The 20,622-nt window shown below is 48.8% G+C and overlaps 1 protein-coding gene across 1 annotated transcript; it reads right to left on the bottom strand.

Annotated features, from left to right (window-relative positions):
• Nucleotides 1–299: 299 nt before the first annotated feature.
• Nucleotides 300–20,365, bottom strand: Hrh4 (histamine receptor H4). Its single transcript, XM_052741413.1, has 3 exons — nt 20,173–20,365; nt 9,712–9,875; nt 300–1,435 (listed from the first exon to the last, which is right to left on the bottom strand). The coding sequence occupies exons 1-3, from the start codon at nt 20,363–20,365 to the stop codon at nt 617–619; spliced, it is 1,176 nt and encodes a 391-aa protein (XP_052597373.1). The 3' UTR covers nt 300–616.
• Nucleotides 20,366–20,622: the final 257 nt, after the last annotated feature.

Here is a 20,622-nt window from a genome sequence, read left to right as displayed (position 1 = left end):
GCTTGCCCGGTGCTTCTTTAAGGAATGATGGTTCAAACTAAACACAGTGGTGTGACTAGAAAATGGAAAACAGAGACTAGGGACTGGAGCAGTGGGCCAGCGGTTCAGAGCTCTACCTGCTCTGTTTGGTCACCAGCACCCATGTTTTATGGCTCAGAACTGCCTGAACTCCATCTTTGGGTGGTCTGGCACCCTCTTCTGGTCTCTGAAGGCACCTGCGCGCACACATACATACATACACACACACACACACACACACACACACACACACACACACACACACACACACACAAAGAAACTGACACTCCTGGAGAAAACACTGAACACAGAAAGAATACAGGAGTTTCACAGTCACTGTTACATCGAGATCCACAAAACAGGGAAGAGGTGGTGGGCGGTGAGGACTGAGGAAATTAACGGTTCTTCTGCAGCCGTGAACTTGTCATGTTCACCACATTGTTGTTGACTAGAGTGGTGCTCCCCGTTCAGAGTTTTTACTAAAGCTTTCAAACATTATATTTTATGCACTGTTTGTTGGAGAACACAGAGCAAGATGGAAGCTCAAGTCCATCTGGACGATGTAGAGAGTGAAATTGACAAAGCGATGTCATTGAACTCATGAGGATATGGACTGGTTCTGTGATGGTGTGGGTTGCTTTTTCACACAAAATATTTTCCAGAAAGCTTTCTGGAAATGTCTGTGACATAAGGGGTACAAAAATGGGTTAACAAAAGAATTGAACCACTGCAGCCAAAAGGCAATGCTGTACCAAACTGATTTGGGGCGCTTCCCTTCAGGATAAGTTGAAAGAACAATTGTGAACAGACAATATGGAGCCCAGCAAATGGCAAACACAGTTAGGAGGATGGCCAGCGACCTGGCTAGTCTCCTGCCCCTGAGCAGTTCCATGTGCTCCCTGCGGTGAAGCGCCAAGGTTTCAGAGTGGGAGAAGGAACCCTCTTTTAAGGCAATGATTCTGCTGTTCATGTGAGTTCTTAAGGACACCAGGAGACTGCTCTTTCTTCTAGGACTTTCTGAGTGAAGGGGTGGGGCTGATTCCTTCAATGCAGGAAGAGATGCTCTGGAAACCAACCCAGATCTGGGTAAGGGTCCAGAGTCACTGGAGGAGGTGGAGACGAACCCCACGTGGCTGGGGCACCTATTGAGACTCCCGCGCTTCCACAGGCACCAGTAAATTTGTACATTGAAATAGGCCACTGAGATGACAGGGACCAGGAATTCCAAGAACGATGTAATGGCAAGGACATACCACTCTGTAACAAAGCCAGGCTCACATTCCCTTGTGTTAGTGCTGTTCTTCCAAGAATGTGAAGCCAGAATCATCGGGCCATTTACCAAGAAAGCCAGTATCCAAACAGCCACCATCAGAGTGACAATCTTCACAATACCAGTGTGCTGAGCCCTGTAAGACACCTAAAGAAACCAGACAGATTAGTTTTAATGAAAATACATGGAGCATCCCACAGGCACTCACAAGTTCCAGGGATGTGCAAGAGCCACATGGTTTAACATGGTATTGTGCCTTTTGCCCAGACACGAGATCAAGGGCAATAGAACCTTAGCCAAGGCGGAAACTTTCTCAATAAATTTCCAGAGAAAACAGAAAAGCTCTAAGTGAAGCTTTGAATGCCACAGCAAGGCATTTTATCTAAGATAAGCAAGTTTCCCAAAGCCTGGTGTGGTGGCATGAATCTGTCATCCTAGCACACGGTGGTGGAGACAGGGGGGTCCCCGAGGCCTCCTGCCAGACAGGCTAGCCTAATGGGTGAGCTCCAGGCCAAAGAAAGACCCTGTCCCAAAGAAGGTGGGTGGCACTTTTCAGGATGATAGCTGAGGCTGTCTTCTATCTTCTGCACACACTTGCATGCACACTTGCACACACATGGCACCTGCTCACATATGAACACATGCATATACATACATAAAAAAGGTGGATGGCACTTCTGACCACCACATGCATGCACACACAAGTGCATGTGCACATGTGTACACATGCAGAAAGAAAGAGAAGGAAGGGAGGGAGAGGGGAAGGAAGGAAGGAATTTTTCCTGACTCTAACAGTTACTGAAACTGAACACACTCACCATGTTCTCCATCTGCAGCCTAGAACATGACAGCTGTTCTCTTCAATGAAACAAAGCAGTCAATGTCAGAATGCATCAGAGTGGACGGATTGTGGGATGATGTTCAACAATGAAAGCAATGTATCTTTGGGATAATTCAATATCAATAAACACGTGGAGAAGCACGTGTCGCACATTATAGGGCACCATAGTCACAGTTTTAAAAAGTCTGAAGGTTATGAATTATCTGATTCTGACACTCAGGAAGAATAGAAATATACTCAGCAGTTCACACAGGAACTCCAGGGTTAGGCCAATGACAGAAATAACCCTTGCACCGCTCCCGAGAGACTGTGCACAAACAGAAAGGCACTCGGCATGTGGGAGAGATGCTATGTGTTTCTGAACACTCCCAGGGAACTTCTGTCTGTAAGTGTTTCCATCATAGCCAAAACTGACAACAGGCCATGCTGAGAGACATGGCTACAGCAAGTGTCATTGTGCATGTGTGTGTGTGTGTGTGTGTGCACATGTGCCCAAATATGGCTTTCCTGATGGTGATAAGGCCAGGCTTCCACAAGGAAAGATGAAGTTAGGTTCTGTGAGTGAGTGTTACCCTCTGTGATCTTTTTGTCAAACCTGAAATCTTTAAGAGTACCTTGAAAATCTAAAGGCATGTAAAGACCAATCATTCTGTATCAGGAATAAATATCTCAACCAAGATATCAAATCCAGGGCCCTGCACATGCCAGGAAAGTGCTCGACTACTGAGCTACATCCTGGTCATTCATTTTCAAGGCAAGAACTCGCTTTAGCCCAGTGTGACTGAACTCACTGCACAGCCCGGGCTGCCCCTTAGCTGGCTCTCCTTTCTGTCTCCTGTGGTACACGGTCACAAAACCAGGAGGACTTGGGTTCGGTTTGGTTTTACATTTATTGATTTTTATGTGTACGCGTGTTCTGCCTGCATGTATGTATACACACGCATGTGTGGTGATCCCAAAAGTCAGGAGAGGACATCTCGTCCCCAGGGGCCAAAGTTACATTATAGGTGGTTGTGAGCCACAGTGTGGATGCTGGGAACCAAATCAGGCTCCTCTGCAAGAGCAGCCAGTGCAGAGAGAGGTTTCTGTGTGTTTTTATACTGTGGGCATCAACCTCTCTGAAACTCGGTGAGGTCTGCAAGCCTCCTTCCAGCACAAACGTCCCAGGCTCTGCCGTGTCCTCACTTACAGGAAGAGGTGCAAGTCACCTCCTCTCGTTTTCTCTGATTTTCTCTGTGAGTTTTCAAATCTCACTGTGTGTGTTTCACATTTTTAAAGAGAAGCAGCGTGGCCCTTTGATTTAGTTAGTGCACATGCGTGCCAATGGCTGTCAGGGCAAAGTGGTCATTTTAAAGTTTTTTTTTTTTTAACTGTAAAGAAATGTGACCCCACCACCACCAAACTCCTGGCATTTCTGGAAGTAAGCTCAGAAGTAAGCTGGCCAAAACGATACTGGCCACAAGCTTCCACACACAGCCTCCTCTTTTACCTTCTCCTTCTCGTGACACTAATTAATACATCTCTTGCACTGAGTCTAACAGTTATGAAGATGGGAACAATACCCAGATGGTCATAAAACTGCACTTAGTTTTTTAATTGCTCTGTTCAGCCTTTGTAATGGTATAAAGCAATATGCTAGAGATGCCCTCTCTCTTTCATTATGCATGAAGTCGATTGAGATCATGGACATCCAAGGGACTTGAGAAGAGGATGCCAGTCTCATCATATCTTCATCTCTGGGGAGCATTCTTGACAGACGACAGTTCAAGCACTGCTGGAACCCAGACCCAGTTGATTGGAGTGGCCCCTATGAAATCAGTCTCACCGTCTACAAAACATGTACATTATTCACGATATTGCCCCCTGCCCTGCCTCCTTCCCTACCCCAGTAAAAAAGCCAAACATTCTGTCAGTCATGTTCCATTTGGGAGATGGGGAGGCCCACTGGAACTTTCTGGTATTACTAATGAGATGAGTTGCTGTATTCAACTGCATTGCATCCCCAAATCAGTTATATTGGAACCTATCCACAAGTACTTGTGAATGTGACCTTATTTGGAAATATGGTGTTGACAGATATAATCAAGCCAAGATGACATCATATTGGACTTGGGCTCATCTTGATTCAATAATGACTGGTGTCCTTATAAGAAGAGGAAAAGTAAAAGACCCAAGTTTCCTTCTGATTTCTGCCTGTGAACAATTAGCTGTTGAGGTACATGTCTGAGCAGCCTGCCACCCTTCACTCATCCTCATGTGGAGATTTTTGTCATGCAGTCCACATTGTGCTGGTAGGGACCTAGGTACCCATCCTATTCCAAGTTTACAGCCTTCCCTCAAGGCCACATGATGGCAGAGAAGGGATTGTAGTGAAGTGTCTCCAAGCCTAGGATCACTCACGTCAAAAGACAAAAGAAAGACATGGAAGGTCTTCCTAGAGCCTTCAGAGAGGGGACATCCCCGTGGCAGCCACCCTGGTGTCAAACTTGTAGCCTCCAGAGCAAGGAGAGAGTTAATTCCTGCTGTTTTTAGCAGCACAGACCAGGGTCCTTCGCTACGGATCACTAGCCAGTCCCTCCAATGCTATTCTCACAGTCTAGAGTTCATTGTCAAGCTTCTTTCTTCATCTGAAGGTAAAGAACAATCTTCTCACCCTACCTTCATCCTACAGCTGTGGTCTGTCTCCACTGCTCAAATGCTTCACCCACTGCTGGTCCGTGACTCCCTCCAGCTGTGGTCTATCTCCACTGCTCATCTGCTTCACCCACTGCTGGTCCATGACTCCCTCCAGCTGTGGTCTGTCTCCACTGCTCATCCACTTCACCCACTGCTGGTCCGTGACTCCCTCCAGCTGCGGTCTGTCTCCACTGCTCATCGGCTTCACCCACTGCTGGTACAACCACACAAAACCTGGCCCTTCCGGAAGACACCTCTGAACAACATCGTGGCCATCTGCATTGAAGTTTCATTTTCAAAATTAAGGTCTTCAAAATGTCTACTTCCCAGGTCCAGTTCCCCGTTTCCTGTCGCCATGTCCTCTACTCACAGCTGCAGCAAAACCGAGTTTCCCACTAACACTGCCGGAGTGCTCAGGAGTCTTGGATTCATCCCGACCCAGTACAATGCACTCTCAGCTGTCCTGCCATTGTTCACACTGTTTCACGTGTAGGGTCTGTCCTGCACTCAGCTCTGTTCCTAGGAATGGAGGTCTTAGCAATTTGGCAGCCTCCACTGACAGAGAATTCTTTAGAACAAAACTAAAGTGCACACACACACACACACACACACACACACACACACACACACACACTTCCTCTCTGGGTATTTTTCATCATCTCTTTGTAAGCCCATTTTCTAACTAGATATGCGGCCCCTTTTTGTGGCCACCAACTTGAGAATAGGCTCAAAATCTTGGACAACCAGTGGAGAAAGTCCAAGGAGCCTCCAGAAAAGATTTAAGGGGGTGGGCTGCAAAGGTGTCTTGGGAAGAGCCTTACAGAGGACCCAGGCTCCTCCGATCCTAGACTCCACCTTAGACTTCTCACACCCACCTGTAACTCCAGCATCAGGGAATCTGAAGCCCTCTGCTGGCCTCCTCATGCAAGTGCACACATAGGCACATACCACAAAGATGCACAGACACATAATTAAAACTTTTTAAAGGATTTATAAAGATTTTTAAAAATCAACTTGAAAATTTTAAAGTACAAATGAGAAATGTTCTGATTTAACGTGGCTTTTGGTTACAACCCACCAAACAGGTTTCATGACTCAATCCAGGACAAGTCTAGCCTTTGGGAAACAGTGAAACTATTAGCTGTGGCATTGACCCAAACATTGCCACTTTCTCTGTAGTTCACCATACAGACTGCAGTGCACTGACATGGATGAAGACCCCATGACAACCAGCAGAGTCAGCTGATGGTCCTGTCCCATCCATTTTCCTCTTTCTCCTGGCCAAACTGTAGCTCAGCTAGAGACTACATTTCCCAGATCCCTTTGCACTGAGGTGGCATTATGGGACTGAGTCCCACCAGTGAGATATGAGTAGAAATGACAGTGACTCATACCACTTGTTTAAAAGAAAATCCCTTCCTGTGGACCCCTATTCTTTTTTAGAATAGAAACCGGAATACCAACAGCTAGACTTTTCTCAGGCAGAGGGTAACAGCCTAGGGCAAGGTCATCACACTATTGTCTATGAAACAAATCTGGCCCACCACTTGGTTTAATAAATGAAGTTTTATCAGCATCCAACAAGTACACTGCCCTACACACACACACACACACACACACACACCACAAATCATCTAGGGCTACTCTGTGCTATAGCAGAGTTGAGAATATGATAGGTACTACAAAACTGAAAACATTTACCATTGGGCCCCCGGACAACAAATGTTTGCTGCTCCTTGACCTATAGAGGGCAAGTGTAGTGGATAGCTGTTCCAACTTTGACCTGGAAGTACTAACCCCATTGAGGCTTCGGTAACTGTCACGCCTACAAGGCGGGGCGGCGACAGGAGCCCTTAAGACCTGAAATCTGGATGTGCCGGCTCTCTTGGTTCCTTGACCCTGGAGGCAGACCAAGCAGAGTTCTCCAGAGAACACCGCTGGACTGCACTACACCTTTCCTGGACCCTGTAACCTATCCCTTCACTTGTAAGTTACCCCACAAAATAAACCTCCCTTTTAACTATGTGGAGTGGCCTTAATAATTCTACATATCTGGTGCTCACGTGAGGCAAATTCCAAAGGCCTGGGTGGCTCCCACCCTCAGCCTCCTCTGTGGCTGCTGTGGCACACTTTCTGCACTTACCACACTTCCCTGTCTCTTCTTTCCTGTAAAATCCCCCCCCCCCCCACACACACACACACACTCCTGGGGACCAACTGTTTATAATCAGGGAGCACCTCCACAGTTCCAATCCCAAAAACAGGAGCAGCTAAATCTGGTCCCAGTTCCCCGGCAAGCTTAGCCCTCAGACCAGCAGAAAACCGCTGTGAGTACCAGCTCCCCGCCCTAGCCCGAGGCCTCCACAGTTTACACCATACTGTCCCTGGTGGCACCCTGCGGGAGGCTTCCACAGTTTACTGTCCCTGGTGGCACCCTGCGGAGGCACTGAGAAGGGCTTGGAGCAGTGCCCACCAGAGAGGGGCTTGGAGCGGCCTGGAGCTCTCCACGCCCTAAAGCTCCAGGGAGTCACAGGAAGAACTGCCTACCACTGCCTTCTGCCTCTGCCTCCTTCAGCAAATCCTACTGGCATGCACCACCACAACCAGCTAGCTCAGTCAGTATAGCACGAGACTCTCAATCTCAGGGTCGTGGGTTCGAGTCTCACGTTGGGCACCAGATATTGGTAGAATTATTAAGGCCACTTCATGTAGCTAAAAGGGAGGTTTATTTTGTGGGGTAACTTACAAATGAAGGGATAGGTTACAGGGTCTGGGAAAGGTGAAGCACAGTCCAGCGGTGTTCTCTGGAGAACTCTGCTTGGTCTACCTCCAGCGTCCAGGATCCAGGAACCAAGAGAGCCGGCACATCTGGATCTCGGGTCTTCAGGGGTCCTCTCTAGGATCTGCCTTGTAGGCCTTGTAGGCGTGACAGTTACCAAAACCTCAATGGGGGTAGTACTTCCAGGTCAAAGCTGGAACAGCTACCCACTACAGGCAAGGCCACCCAGTTAATGTGGGGGCTGGGAAGTTCCAGGGTAACCTCATGGAGTGGAACTTTCTATCTTCTCCAGACAATTCTGTGAGAGTAAAGGAAATGTGTCTATAAAATACTACTTGAGCAGCAGTATTTTAGGATCTCTTTGTTCCAACAGTTTACCTTTTATCTAATCGAATTTCTTTCTGTGTTAGGTCCTCCCAGGCAGGAGCTTCTGCGTCCTCTCAACACTGCCAGCTCAGCATTTGGTCGACAGTACAGAACCTGTGGATCTCCAGCTCTGCCTCCACCTAAGTCATTCCCCAAATACTTATTTCTGTATCTTAGCATTAGCAGAGTAGATGGTGCAACGGTCTCCCAAAGGTTTGAGATCCTAAGATCCAGGAGTAAAGGAAGGCAAAGGCTGCAAACGAGGGCTGGCCGCTGCTCAGGGGAGAGAGAGAGCACTTGTCAGGCAAGCCTGGGGACCCGGGTTCAGATCCTCGGCACCCGTGTGAAGCAAGACTCCGGTAGCGCGTCTGGAACACCAACACTCCCCAGGAGAGATAGGAGTCGGGCACAGAAGCAAGCCCAGAACTGCACGGACAGGCTAGCCTGGTCTACACAGTGGAAAAACAACATAGCAACCCTGTCTCAAACAGGGTGAAGCTAAGACCCACAGCTGAGGTTGTTCTCTGACCTCCACCAAGCACACACACAGATACACACACACACACACACACACACACAGATACACACACACACACAGACACACACACACACACACACAGATACACACACACACACACAGACACACACACACAGACACACGCACACACAGACACACACACACACACAGACACACGCACACACACAGATACACACAGACACGCACACACACAGATACACACACAGATACACACACACACACACACAGATACACACACACACAGACGCACACACACGCACGCACGCACAGATACACACACACACACACAGATACACACACACACACACACAGACACACACACAGACATACGCACACACACAGATACACACAGATACACACACACACACACAGATACACACACACACACACACAGACACACACACACACAGACACACACACACACAGACACACACACACACAGATACACACACACACAGACACACACACACGCACGCACGCACGCACACACACACACGAGACAGAGAGACAGATTTGTTTATTCTTCTCCCACACATTATATCCCAGGGGCAGCTTCCCCTCCCTCTACTCCTCCGGCTCCCCTCCCCCAGACCCACTCCTCCTCCGTTGTTTTTAAGACCACAAATCACTGCCCCACATTTTTGTGGCTTCTTCCTACCCATGCCCTATTTTCTCCTTCGTTCTGTTGCTAAGAGATTTATCTTGCTTAAGAATTGCCTCTAGCTCACCCGTGAGGCTGCCCCAGATTCGGCTAAGTTCAGCCTCCTCGTCACGCCTCCTAAACTGGCCCCGCTGCATTACCTGTCTTCTCTTCTGTGTTCAGATTGATTTTCTCACCATTCACACTGGGGTTCTTTCTAGTTGCCCACAAAGTTCTATCTTGAGGAAAATATTTGGGGTCTCAACTTGGCCATGGGTGTAAACCCACAGACATTCAAGCTACTGAAGACTCAGTCTGGTACTTCTCCCAGTTAATCGTGAATTTTCTTGGGTCCCTTCCCTCCCATTTCAGACACCCATAGGGAGAGTTAGCCAGCTCACACAGAATAAAAGCCAGTGAGGACGTTAGGCCAGTTATCAAAAGGACAAAGAGCTTCAAATGTGTTCAAATCCCTTGAATTCATCCCCAATATTCCCAGTACAGAAATATGTGCCTGGCTTAGGGACCCAGAGTTTCCAACTATATAATCTTCTAAGGAAAATGAATTAACTTTGTAACTTACAGCGTTTGAAACTGACTGGTATCGATCGTAGCTAATGAGGACAATATTGTAGACAGATGCTGTACACAAAAGATAGTCAATAATGAGCCAAAATATGCAGATTTCACTTCCAAAATTCCAGTTAAACAACATGTGAGGGATGTACAGAGGGATGGAGATCATACCTGTACAGGGAGAAAATGAATTAAAAAACAATGTTGGACCAGCAAATACCTCAGTGACTAAAGATGCTTACCACCAAGCTTGACAAATCACTCTACCCACGTGATACAAGAAGAGACCTAACTCCTGCGTGTGCTCTGACCTACACATGCATAGCACAGCATGCTATGGCATTGGACACACACACCACTAAATAAATATATAACCAATTTTTAAATTTTTTAAAACAGTATGCATCACTGACTACAAAAAGGTATATTCTGATGGACATGCCACAGAAAGACGTGTCAGAATTCACTAAAAGTAGCTTAGTTATCACGTATGGAAAACCTTGGTCTTCAGCATGGTAGATGAGGAGGCCTGTGGACTTTGAGGTTTTTAGGTCACTGGAGCATGCACAGAACAAAAGTGTGGGACAGACATCTGTCAATCTTCCCCCATTCCTGGTTCTAGATGTGAACGCTCACTCACACACATGCTTCCAACTATCGCCATCTGCCACCATCAGGAGCCAAAGAAACAGGCCACCCAGTCTTGGATTTGAACTGTCCAACTGTGATCTAATTTTTTTCTTTCTAAATTCATTGCCTTGAATATTTTGTTGTAGTGATGTCATGCCAACAAAGTTATGCATAAAAATGGTCCGTTTTTGCCCCCTATGCACTCTTTAAATGTTATTTTCAGAATAGTTGCCACAAACAACATACCTGTGAGGGCTTCTTATTACTTCCCAAACAAAGTGCACGTCCTAACTGCATTTCTAGTTGGATCCATCAAAATTCATCTGTATGTTCTTTGTGACCCAAGCCAAACACGGTGAGCCACCCTGCTGCAGCACAGGCCATATTCCCCATCCCTTCCTCTTTGCCAACATTGTTCTTCCTAGAGTGTCTTCCTCTTTTACGTCTTTATGCTGGAGATCAAATCTCAGGCCTTACACTAGGCACACACCGCTCTCCTCCTCACTTCCTCTTGTCTATGGAACTGCACGTCAAAGCGTCCACTTCCTCCACGGCCCCTTGGAAGCCCTCGGACTCAGGTGATCCCTTTATCGCTTACACTCCCGGCAACTCTGCCATTGTTTTTAAAGGTTTGTGTGCATGTTGATTATTTACAATAAAGGGTTTCATGAGGATAGTATCATGCATGAAAATAATGGGGTTTTGGTTTTTTCGAGACAGGGTTTCTCTGTGTAGCTTAGCGCCTGTCCTGGAACTCGCTTTGTAGACCAGGCTGGCCTCGAATTCACAGAGGTCCGCCTGACTCTGCCTCCCGAGTGCTGGGATTAAAGGCGTGCGCCACCACCGCCCGGCTAAATAATGTATTTTTATTGTGTTATTTCCTTCGACCCTTCCTCCTCCCAGTCAGTCCCCTTCCCCCTGCCCCCCCTCTCTCTGTACGTGTCTCTTTTGTGCGTGTGTGTGTGTGTGTGCGTGTGTGTGTGCACGAGTGTACATGTGAATGCATGGATGCAGGTTCACTCACCTAGGCAGGTGCACATGTGGAGGCTATAAGACAATGTCAGAATAGTTTTCTCAATTGCTTCTCCACCTTATGTTTTGAGATAGGATTTCTGGTTGAACCTGGGGCTCACTGCTTAACCCAGACTGGCTGCACAACAAGCCCCTCGGCATCCTCTTGCATTTGCTCCCCAGAGTTGATGTTACAGGCAAGCAGGCCATGCCCAGTGTTTACATGAATCCTGGGACCTGAAGTCAGATCTTCGTGCTCTCACGGCAAGCACTGCACCCCCTGAATCATCTCTCCAGCCCTTACGTATTTTGACCCTTTTCTCTGTTACTCATTTCTGCTTGATATCATGGCCACCATGTCATTTATCTTTCCTGGAGATTAATACCCTGAAACAAACCAATGTTTGTGCTCCTGATGTCTACACTGGCCTCGCAATGTCCTGTGCATTCAACTTAATAACAGCTGATGTGTGTGCTGATGCGTGTTGTTGGCCGAATGTCAGGCACCAATCACACTACCCATTACAAGTGTCATCTCACAAAGAAAAAAGAAATTAAACGAAACAAACATGATCTCATTTTTAAAAACACACAATAAAATATCCTCTGACTGCATGCCTATGGAAGCTTGGTGAGTTAGGAAGCGGGCAGGTTTAACAATTAGAGAGCCCAGGGTGGTGACGTGACTGCAAGCTTAGCATGTGGGAGCCTGAGCCAGGAGAGCTATGGTGAGTTTGAGGTTAGCCTGGAGTAAAAGGAGACCCTGTCTCAAAGAATAAACAAAAAACAGTTAAAGAACCTAACAACTGAGAAAGAAGACACAAAGCGTGGTCCAGTCAGCTGGTGGGTTCTAAAGGAGGCAATTTGAGATCAAAACTCCTAAGTGACTACAGCCTTCCATGACAGTGACCACAGTGGCTGCCCAGCGCTGATGCTGTTGGCCCCGGAATGACTATGCTGGGCTGTCCAAGGGTTTTTACTGCGTTGGCACATCAGACAAGTGTCACTGCTTGCTGAGGATGTGATCTTTTATGTGGCTGAAACCTGATTGATTCTGTTGTGTGTCTTTACATTTTATCGGGCCCTTGCAGATCTCCTCCTGCTCTGCATCAGTAATTTGTTCATTGTTAAGAACAACAGTAAGGGGGAAGAAATGAAAGTGGAGCAGAAGGAGACAAGCCCTCTCTCTCTCCTCTCTCTCTCTCTCTCTCTCTCTCTCTCTCTCTCTCTCTCTCTCTCTCTCTCTCTCTCTCTCTCTCTCCCCTCTCCCCACGGGGATGTTTCCAGGCTGTGGCGAGGATGGCAGAACATGGTGTTTGTACCTGCGTTTGCACACAGATGGGAGACACCTCGGGAGGAAGAGCTGGGTGGTGAGTGTCTTTGTGATACTAGATACAGAGCCACGTGTAAGACCACTGTTCTGCCGATGGCCTATACTCCCAGAACTGCTTTTGCTTTCATTTTGAGACAGAGCCTGAACAAAGTTGCCAAGGCTGGCCTTGAACTTGCTCTGTAGTACAAGCAGACCTGGAACTTTGGAGTGCTCCTGGAACAGCACCCCCAGTAGCTGGGATTACAAGACTGTGTCACCAAGCCTGTCAACCATTCCCATGCATAGTTCAGACAGCCTGCTAGCTTCACGTCTGTTACAGGGGGGATGTGGTTTTATGTGGGCTTTGGTTTATTGAGACAGGGTCTCACTGTCTAGCCCAGGCTGCCCTCAAATTCACTGTAGCTTGGGCTAGCCTGGAACCTGTGATCCTCTAGGCCTGGGGCTGAGATTACAGGCATACACTACCGCCCTGTACTCCATGCTTTCCATGATCAGTTTCCCTGAGGTGACTTTGACATCATCAGGCTGGGAGGCTGAGGTCAAGAGGGTCAACTATGCCAGAAAGTAGAGCCCCAAGTTTACCTGAGGTGAAACCCCCCAAATGGAGACATTCCCATTTCAGTCCATCATTGTGGCTTTCAACACGCACACTTCCGCCTCTACACTCATTTCTTCCCAGGAGAAGTGGGTGGTCACTAGACACGACTGATTAAAGAGAGATCTGCCTACTCTCTCCTCCACGTTCTTTCTGAATTCTGTGAAAGGGGAAGGATGTGCTAAGGTTTCTAGGAGCTGCTTTTAAATACTAGCTGCCTTAGGGCACACTAGTGTGCTCCTGGGAGAGGGTGTGTGTGCGTGCGTGTGTGTGTGTGTGTGTGTGTGCATTGCGTGTGTGCGCGCGTGTGTGTGCGTGTGTGTGCGTGTGTGTTGCGTGTGTGTGCGTGCGTGTGCGTGTGTGTGTGTGTGTGTGTGTGTGTGTGTGTGTGTGTGTGTGCCTGCACCAGCGCACAGGCCAGAAGACCACATGGGGAGTCACTGCTCTCATTCTACTTTATTGTTGAAGACAGTGTCTCTCACTGAGCCTGAAGCTCTCTGGGTTGGCTAAGTCTGGCGGGCCAGCAAACCCAGGTATCCTCCTTTCTCCACCTCCCCAGCACTGGGGGTACAAGCGCATGTCAGCCCAGCTTCATAGGTGGCTGCTGGGGATTGAACCCAGGGCCTCATGCTTGTGGAAAGACTGAGTCATCACACCAATCCCACGCCTTTGGTAAAACCCTGCTGCGTCCTTGTGCTCTGCGCAGTGTTTGGTACAGATGGCCCGTTCTCAGTTCCTCTCTCTATGGAACAATAGTGATGTCTGTGGCTCATTCCAAAGACTTTCAGAGACGTGCATCTGAAATACTTCTCAGGCAGGTCTGCTCCCGTGTGTTCCTCTCAAGACTGCTAGGAAACTTTGCTCCTGGATAATTTTGCTAAGTGAGAGCAAGGGCTTTTCCATGGCCAGCACAGTGAGCCTTTGCAAGGGGATTAAACAGGAATGAGCAAGTCAAATAAGCTATATTAAAAGACAGTGCTAAGGCAGCTGGAGAGGAAGAGGGGAGCAAAAATGAGAACAAAGGCAAGGAAAAGCCCCATGGGCTATGCAGTGGCCTGCCCCCTGCCCCCTGCCCCCTGTCCCCTGCCCCCTGCCCCGTCCCCTGCCCCCTGTCCCCTGTCTTCCATCCCCTGTCCCCTGTCCCCTGTCCCCTGCCCCCTGCCCCCTGTCTCCCGTCCCCTGTCCCCTGTCCCCTGTCCCCTGTCCCCTGCCCCCTGTCCCCTGTCCCCTGCCCCCTGCCCCCTGCCCCCTGTCCCCCACCCCCTGCCCCCTGTCCCCTGTCCCCTGCCCCCTGTCCCCTGTCTTCCATCCCCTGTCCCCTGTCCCCTGCCCCCTGCCCCCTGTCTCCCGTCCCCTGTCCCCTGTCCCCTGTCCCCTGCCCCCTGTCCCCTGTCTCCTGCCCCCTGCCCCCTGCCCCCTGTCCCCCATCCCCTGCCCCCTGTCCCCTGTCCCCTGCTCCCTGCCCCCGTCCCCTGCCCCCTGCCCCCTGCCCCCTGTCCCCCGTCCCCCGTCCCCTGCCCCCTGCCCCCTGCCCCCTGCCCCCTGTCCCCTGTCCCCTGTCCCCTGTCCCCTGCCCCCTGTCCCCTGTCCCCTGCTCCCTGCCCCCGTCCCCTGCCCCCTGCCCCCTGCCCCCCTCCCCTGTCCCCTGCCCCCTGTCCCCTGCCCCCTGTCCCCTGTCTCCCGTCCCCCATCCCCTACCCCCTGCCCCCTGCCCCCTGCCCCTCACCTGCTGTTCCTCCAGCCCACTCGCCCAGCCTCTGGCTCATATGCACTGCACACCTCACATCCTCGAACTTGATTTGTCTTGGCATAGCCTTCCCTCAGAGAGCTCCTTCTGCTTGGTCAGGGGTCTGTCCCAGCAAGCCCCAGCTTTTACACTGAAATCCCCCCTCTGCCTCCCCCCACCCCCCTCCCACTCTCATCCTGCTGTATTTTTCTGAACAGCAATTGTCACCTCTAAAATGCAACATATTTTTACTTAGTTATGTTGTGTGTAAGTCTCCCCGGTCCCATGCTTGGTAGAAACAGAAGCGCTGTGAGGGCAAGAATTTCTGCCTGTCTCTTCACTTGCTTTGAAGTGTGTAACTGTTACATGAATGAATTGAGGACAGCAAGGAAGCCCAGTTTCCCTTAAAATCGACGACAGTCTGGAATTGCCCTTCTGTCTGAGCTAGAAAGCTGCTGTGTCCTCCTTAAGCAACAACAAGATAAGAGTGAGAGGGACTGCCGGCCTCAATGAATCCTGCCAACTCATCTCCCAGCAGGGAGATGCGGGAATGGCAGGAGAGTGTGGAGGGTGCTGCAAACTGTACGCTGCTCACTCCTCCCTGTTCTATACGCAGAAGCTTTAAGACTCTCGGAGCAGCTAGACCAAACCTCTAAAGGAAAAACTAAGGGTAAATGATGCCATGAGGTGGGGCCCCGATTCAGATTCAGTAGACTTGCATCCACATAAAAGGAGACAACACAGAATTTGCCTCTCTTCTCACACATAGAGCAGGATGAAGAGAAAAGCAGCTGGGAAGCGAAACTTCACTAGGAACCAAATTTGCTAGAACCTTGACCTGAGATGTCTCAGCCTCCAGAAGTGTATGAACACAAATTCCTGTTGTTTAAGTTTCCCAGTCGGTGGCATTTTGTCATAGTGGTCTGAGCAGATGTGTACAGAAGCCAAGAGAAAAACTCCTGACCTGAACTGGTGTGTAAAGGCATGTTTTTAAAACTCTGCCCATCCTAAATAATTGTTTCAGGCTCTGTTGGCATCAACCACAGTTTGCCTCTGAAGAGACTGTCCTGACCATCCAGCATACGGCTGATCAGGACATAAATGCCCACAGATGGGAACACTGGCCTCACAGTACCAATTGAATAGGCATGTCCATCTATATTTATAGCCACAGTGTGTTAGTTATTTTTTCATTATTGTGATCAAGTACTGAGCAAGAAGGAACTCAAGAGTGGCTGGGTTAATTTTGTCTTACAGTTAAAGGGGTACAGAGGTCACAGGCAAGTGGGACTATGAAGAAGCTTGGAGCATCATGTCCACAGTCAGGGGTCAGGGGTCCACAGGAAGTGAGACTGTGATATCAAACTGAAGGCCCGCCCCCAATGACATACTTCCTCCAGGAAGTCTTCTCCTCCTACAGGTTCTACAACTTTCCCAAACAGCATCACCGGCCAAGGACAACGTGTTCAAACACACGGGCTGTGAGGGGCTGTTCACATCCAACCCACAACGAAAGCGTCCAGATGAGCTAGCGCGCAATGAGATGGTCCAGCAGGCACACAACCTCTCTTCTATTAGTCTTTGCTTTTCAGTAACAAATTCAGCCTAGCTCCTCAGCGTCCCCAGATTTAGTCTCTACAGGGTCTAGTTCCGAAACCTGTAAGAAGAGGGCACAGAGCAAGAAGGGACCACAGTCCAAATGCATCTGAAGATCTAGTCCGTCTTGCCATCACCCCACAGCTCTCGAGCCCACTCCCAACCATGAAGAATGGCTGGCTTAGTAATTTGGGGGTTGGAGGGAAGCAAAATGGCTGAGCAGATAAAGGCACCTGCCACCAAGCCTAGACTCACATGGTGGGTAGAAGTAACTCCTGGACACTTCCCTCAGGCCTCCATGTGCATGCTGTGGCACACCATTCACCCACTCCAATACCCACATCCACCCACACACTACATTAATAAATGCAAAATAAATGTAGTATTAATAATAACAACAAATGACTGACTTAGAGCTGCAGAAAACCTCCCCTTCAGCATCCCTCCAGGCTCAGAGCCAAGGCACACACCTCAGAGGATAGCAAAGGAGAGCACACTGGCAGACACCTCAGCTCTTACTGCACAAGGCTCTCAGGGTCGGCCCCATTTCTTGTCGCATGGTGAGTGCGTGGTAAAGGCGACCCCAGAAGAAGCTGTTCGGGTAGAGGAAATGTGAAGGACAAGGCTGGCAGATGGGAAGAGGCTCTCGGGCTAGGGAGACGGCTCGGCTGGTAAAGCACTCTCCTAGCAAGCAGACAATCTATCCTAATTGGTGAGTCCCAGGCCATTGAGAAACCTTACCTCAAAGGAGGTAACAGGCCGGGCGGTGGTGGCACACGCCTTTAATCCCAGCACTCGGGAGGCAGAGCCAGGCGGATCTCTGTGAGTTCAAGGCCAGCCTGGGCTACCAAGTGAGTTCCAGGAAAGGCGCAAAGCTACACAGAGAAACCCTGTCTCCAAAAACCAAAAAAAAAAAAAAAAAAAAGGAGGTGACAGTACTCCTGACAGTGACCCCTAAGGCTGTCTCCTGCTCTCACATGCACATGTACACATCTACACGCATGTACATAGGAGCTTGTACACACACACAAACAAACACACACACACACACACACACACACACACAGAAAGATAACATGCACACGTTTTTTTTGAGACAGAGTCTTACTGCACATCTTTTAAAAAGAAAAAAAAAGTCCTGTTTGGCCTGCTCATGACGTCTCTCAGCAGAAGCAAAGCTGTTCTTTGCCCACCCACATGTGGGTGGAGGGGACCACCAACTCTACTAAGTAACCACACCTACAGGCCATTTCTCGGAGGCAGGCCACATCTCCTGGCTTAAGCCCTGAATGGAGATGCCTTTTTGTTGCCTACCTCAAACGAGAGACACTCGTTCTTATCTGAAACCATCTCGGTTTGAAAGTTCCCAGTCCAAGGCTCTCTCCTCTCTCCACCTCACCCTCCCTAGTGCCTGAGTCATCGGGGCCTCACTCTCGCTGGGTCAAAGTGCATCATCTCTTTTAAATCTAAGTGTTACCTAAAGGTTATATAATTCTGTGAAGGAGGAAGACAGTGAGGGACTGCTGTCTGTGCTTGTACACACTTGTAAATTTACACATGTAAGGTGAGCACAGAGAACAATGTGTAAGGACCCGTATCCAGCTGAAATGTTAGCTGGAGAGACAATGTTGAAGACAGAAGTGTGAAGATTGTTGATTTAAATCACACACACACACACACACACACACACACACACACGGCCAATGTAACTCCTAACCATGAGACCCCGGGTCCAATTTCTGCTACAGTTAGACTGGTTGGCTCCCTTCACCTGTGGTCTGCCGTTCCTGTTCTTGGTGAGCTCCATTCCATACCGACGTCACTGTCGGAGGTCTTCACCACACATCCAGCTCCAGCCCTTGTTTCCTCCGTTCAACCATCTGAAGAGCAGCCTGCAGTACACACTCACTCAAACAGCCTGCAGTGCAACTCACTCAAACAGCCTGCAGTGCACACTCAAACAGCCTGCAGTGCACACTCACTCAGCCAGCCTGCAGTGCACACTCAGCCAGCCTGCAGTGCACACTCACTCAGCCAGCATGCAGTGCACACTAGGCCAGCATGCAATGCACACTCAGGAAAACACACACAATGATGTGTACCTTTGCCATTGCTGATTCTGGGGATTCTCTCCCCATCTCTAACTGTAGACATCCTATCTGACCTCAGGGTTGCTCTTGGGATGCCACAAGCCTGTAACCAAGTGTGCCTCATCTCTCCCCTGAGCGTCCACAGCACTCAGTGCATGCCATGGGGCCTCCCAGCGCTCCGCACTCCAACAGTCTGTGAACTTACCTTACATTCCATGCCACTGAAGGAAGAGACAAACTCACTGACTTAGAGCTGCAGAAAACCTCCCCTTCAGCATCCCTCCAGGCTCACACCTCAGAGGATAGCAAAGGAGAGCACACTGGCAGGAAGCTCAGATCTTACTACACAAGGCTCTCAGGGTCTGCCCCATTTCTTGTCGCATGGTGAGTGCGTGGTAAAGGCAACCTCCAGAAGAAGCTGTCCGGTAGAGGAAATGTGACTCTCTGGTTACCTAACAGTACAGAGTGGCCAGCTATGTTAGCAAGCACTGTGTGTGACACAAATATTGGTGAACTCAGTTTCAGTCTAAACATGCCTGTCAAGAAGTCAAAACAGAAGGGACTAACATTTGTTGAGCAACCACGGTGTTTGCAGCATCCTCTGAGTTTCACCCTCTGATTTGTATTTTAATATAAACACAAGCTTTACATGGCTATGAAGGAAAATAATGTGGCTATACCAAGAGGAAGTCTCCTAGGAGCTCCCATGGGATGCATCTGAAGTCCTGCAGCTACCCTGTGATGGGCATTGTGGAGAGAGAAGAACACGCCTCGTCAGCCCAGCAGGCAGAGCATTGGCTCACAGAAAGCCGTAACGATAAGGGAGTGAAAACGATTTTTTAAAAATGTTTTCAGTGGAGGAGGAATCTGATTTCTGTGGACTCTCGCAATCACATGCTACCATGGCCCTCTGTTACATGCAGAGCAGCGGATTGCTGGGTGTGTACAAGTCCGTGCTACACAGCACATTGACCTGCTGTCTGTAGCTTACCCCACTCCGTGCTACACAGCACATTGACGTGCTGTCCTAGCTTACCCCACTCCGTGCTACACAACACATGGACCTGCTGTCCGTAGCTTACCCCACTTCCTGGCAATACCGGCCTCCCGCAGACATATGACTTCTGTTACTTCCACACTGGATGCAAAGGAAACCAACTGACTTAGGAAAGAATACTTGTAAGTCTAAAGATAATAGAAAATAGCTCTGAAAACAAGATAACCATGACATTAAATAATTCTAGAACTATTCTGGACTCATTTAGCCTGTAAAGAAAATAAACTATTTTCAGATAAAACTTTCCCCATTAGCCATATGCACAGAATTTCTCTAAAGTGGCATAAACACCCTTTCCAGATTTCTAACACTTTAGCCTTTCTTCTTAGTCCCTTCCAATCCATACAATCTCCAAAGCAACAAGAATTTAAGGTTTTAGAAATAAATGATAGTTTGAAAAGATTATTTGAAATAAAAACACATAACTTACCCACGAAGAAGTCTGAAATAGCCAAATTAAGAAAAAAATAATTACTTCGATGTCTAAGATTTTTGTCCACCACAAAGGCTAAAATCACCACGGCATTGCCCAGCATTATAGCAAAAGCAAGGAGGGACATGAAAAATGCCAAGGAAACTTTGGCAGCCAGCGGCAGGCTGCCAGAGCTGTTAGCATCTAACATCACACCAAATGATGTCAGTACAACAAATCCTCCTGGCCAGGCAGTTCTAGCAAGCCTGCTTCCCAGGCAGGCGCCTCCACGGATATAGCGGCTCCCACTCAGCCCAGCATCTTCGCCTCTGCTGACGGTGTCACACTACTTCCTGGTTATTGATAACGATCATCTGTGGTAGCCATTTCCCTTGAACTGACACTGAGGAAGTGTTTCCACAAAACAATGAAATGCTTCGTCTTAAGCAATGCAATGGAGTCATCCAT

The sequence above is a fragment of the Peromyscus californicus genome, unplaced genomic scaffold (genome assembly GCF_007827085.1).
Source record: "Peromyscus californicus insignis strain IS unplaced genomic scaffold, ASM782708v3 Scaffold_17__1_contigs__length_78620276, whole genome shotgun sequence".
NCBI lineage: Eukaryota > Metazoa > Chordata > Mammalia > Rodentia > Cricetidae > Peromyscus > Peromyscus californicus.
This window is presented reverse-complemented; position numbering and strand designations above follow the sequence as displayed.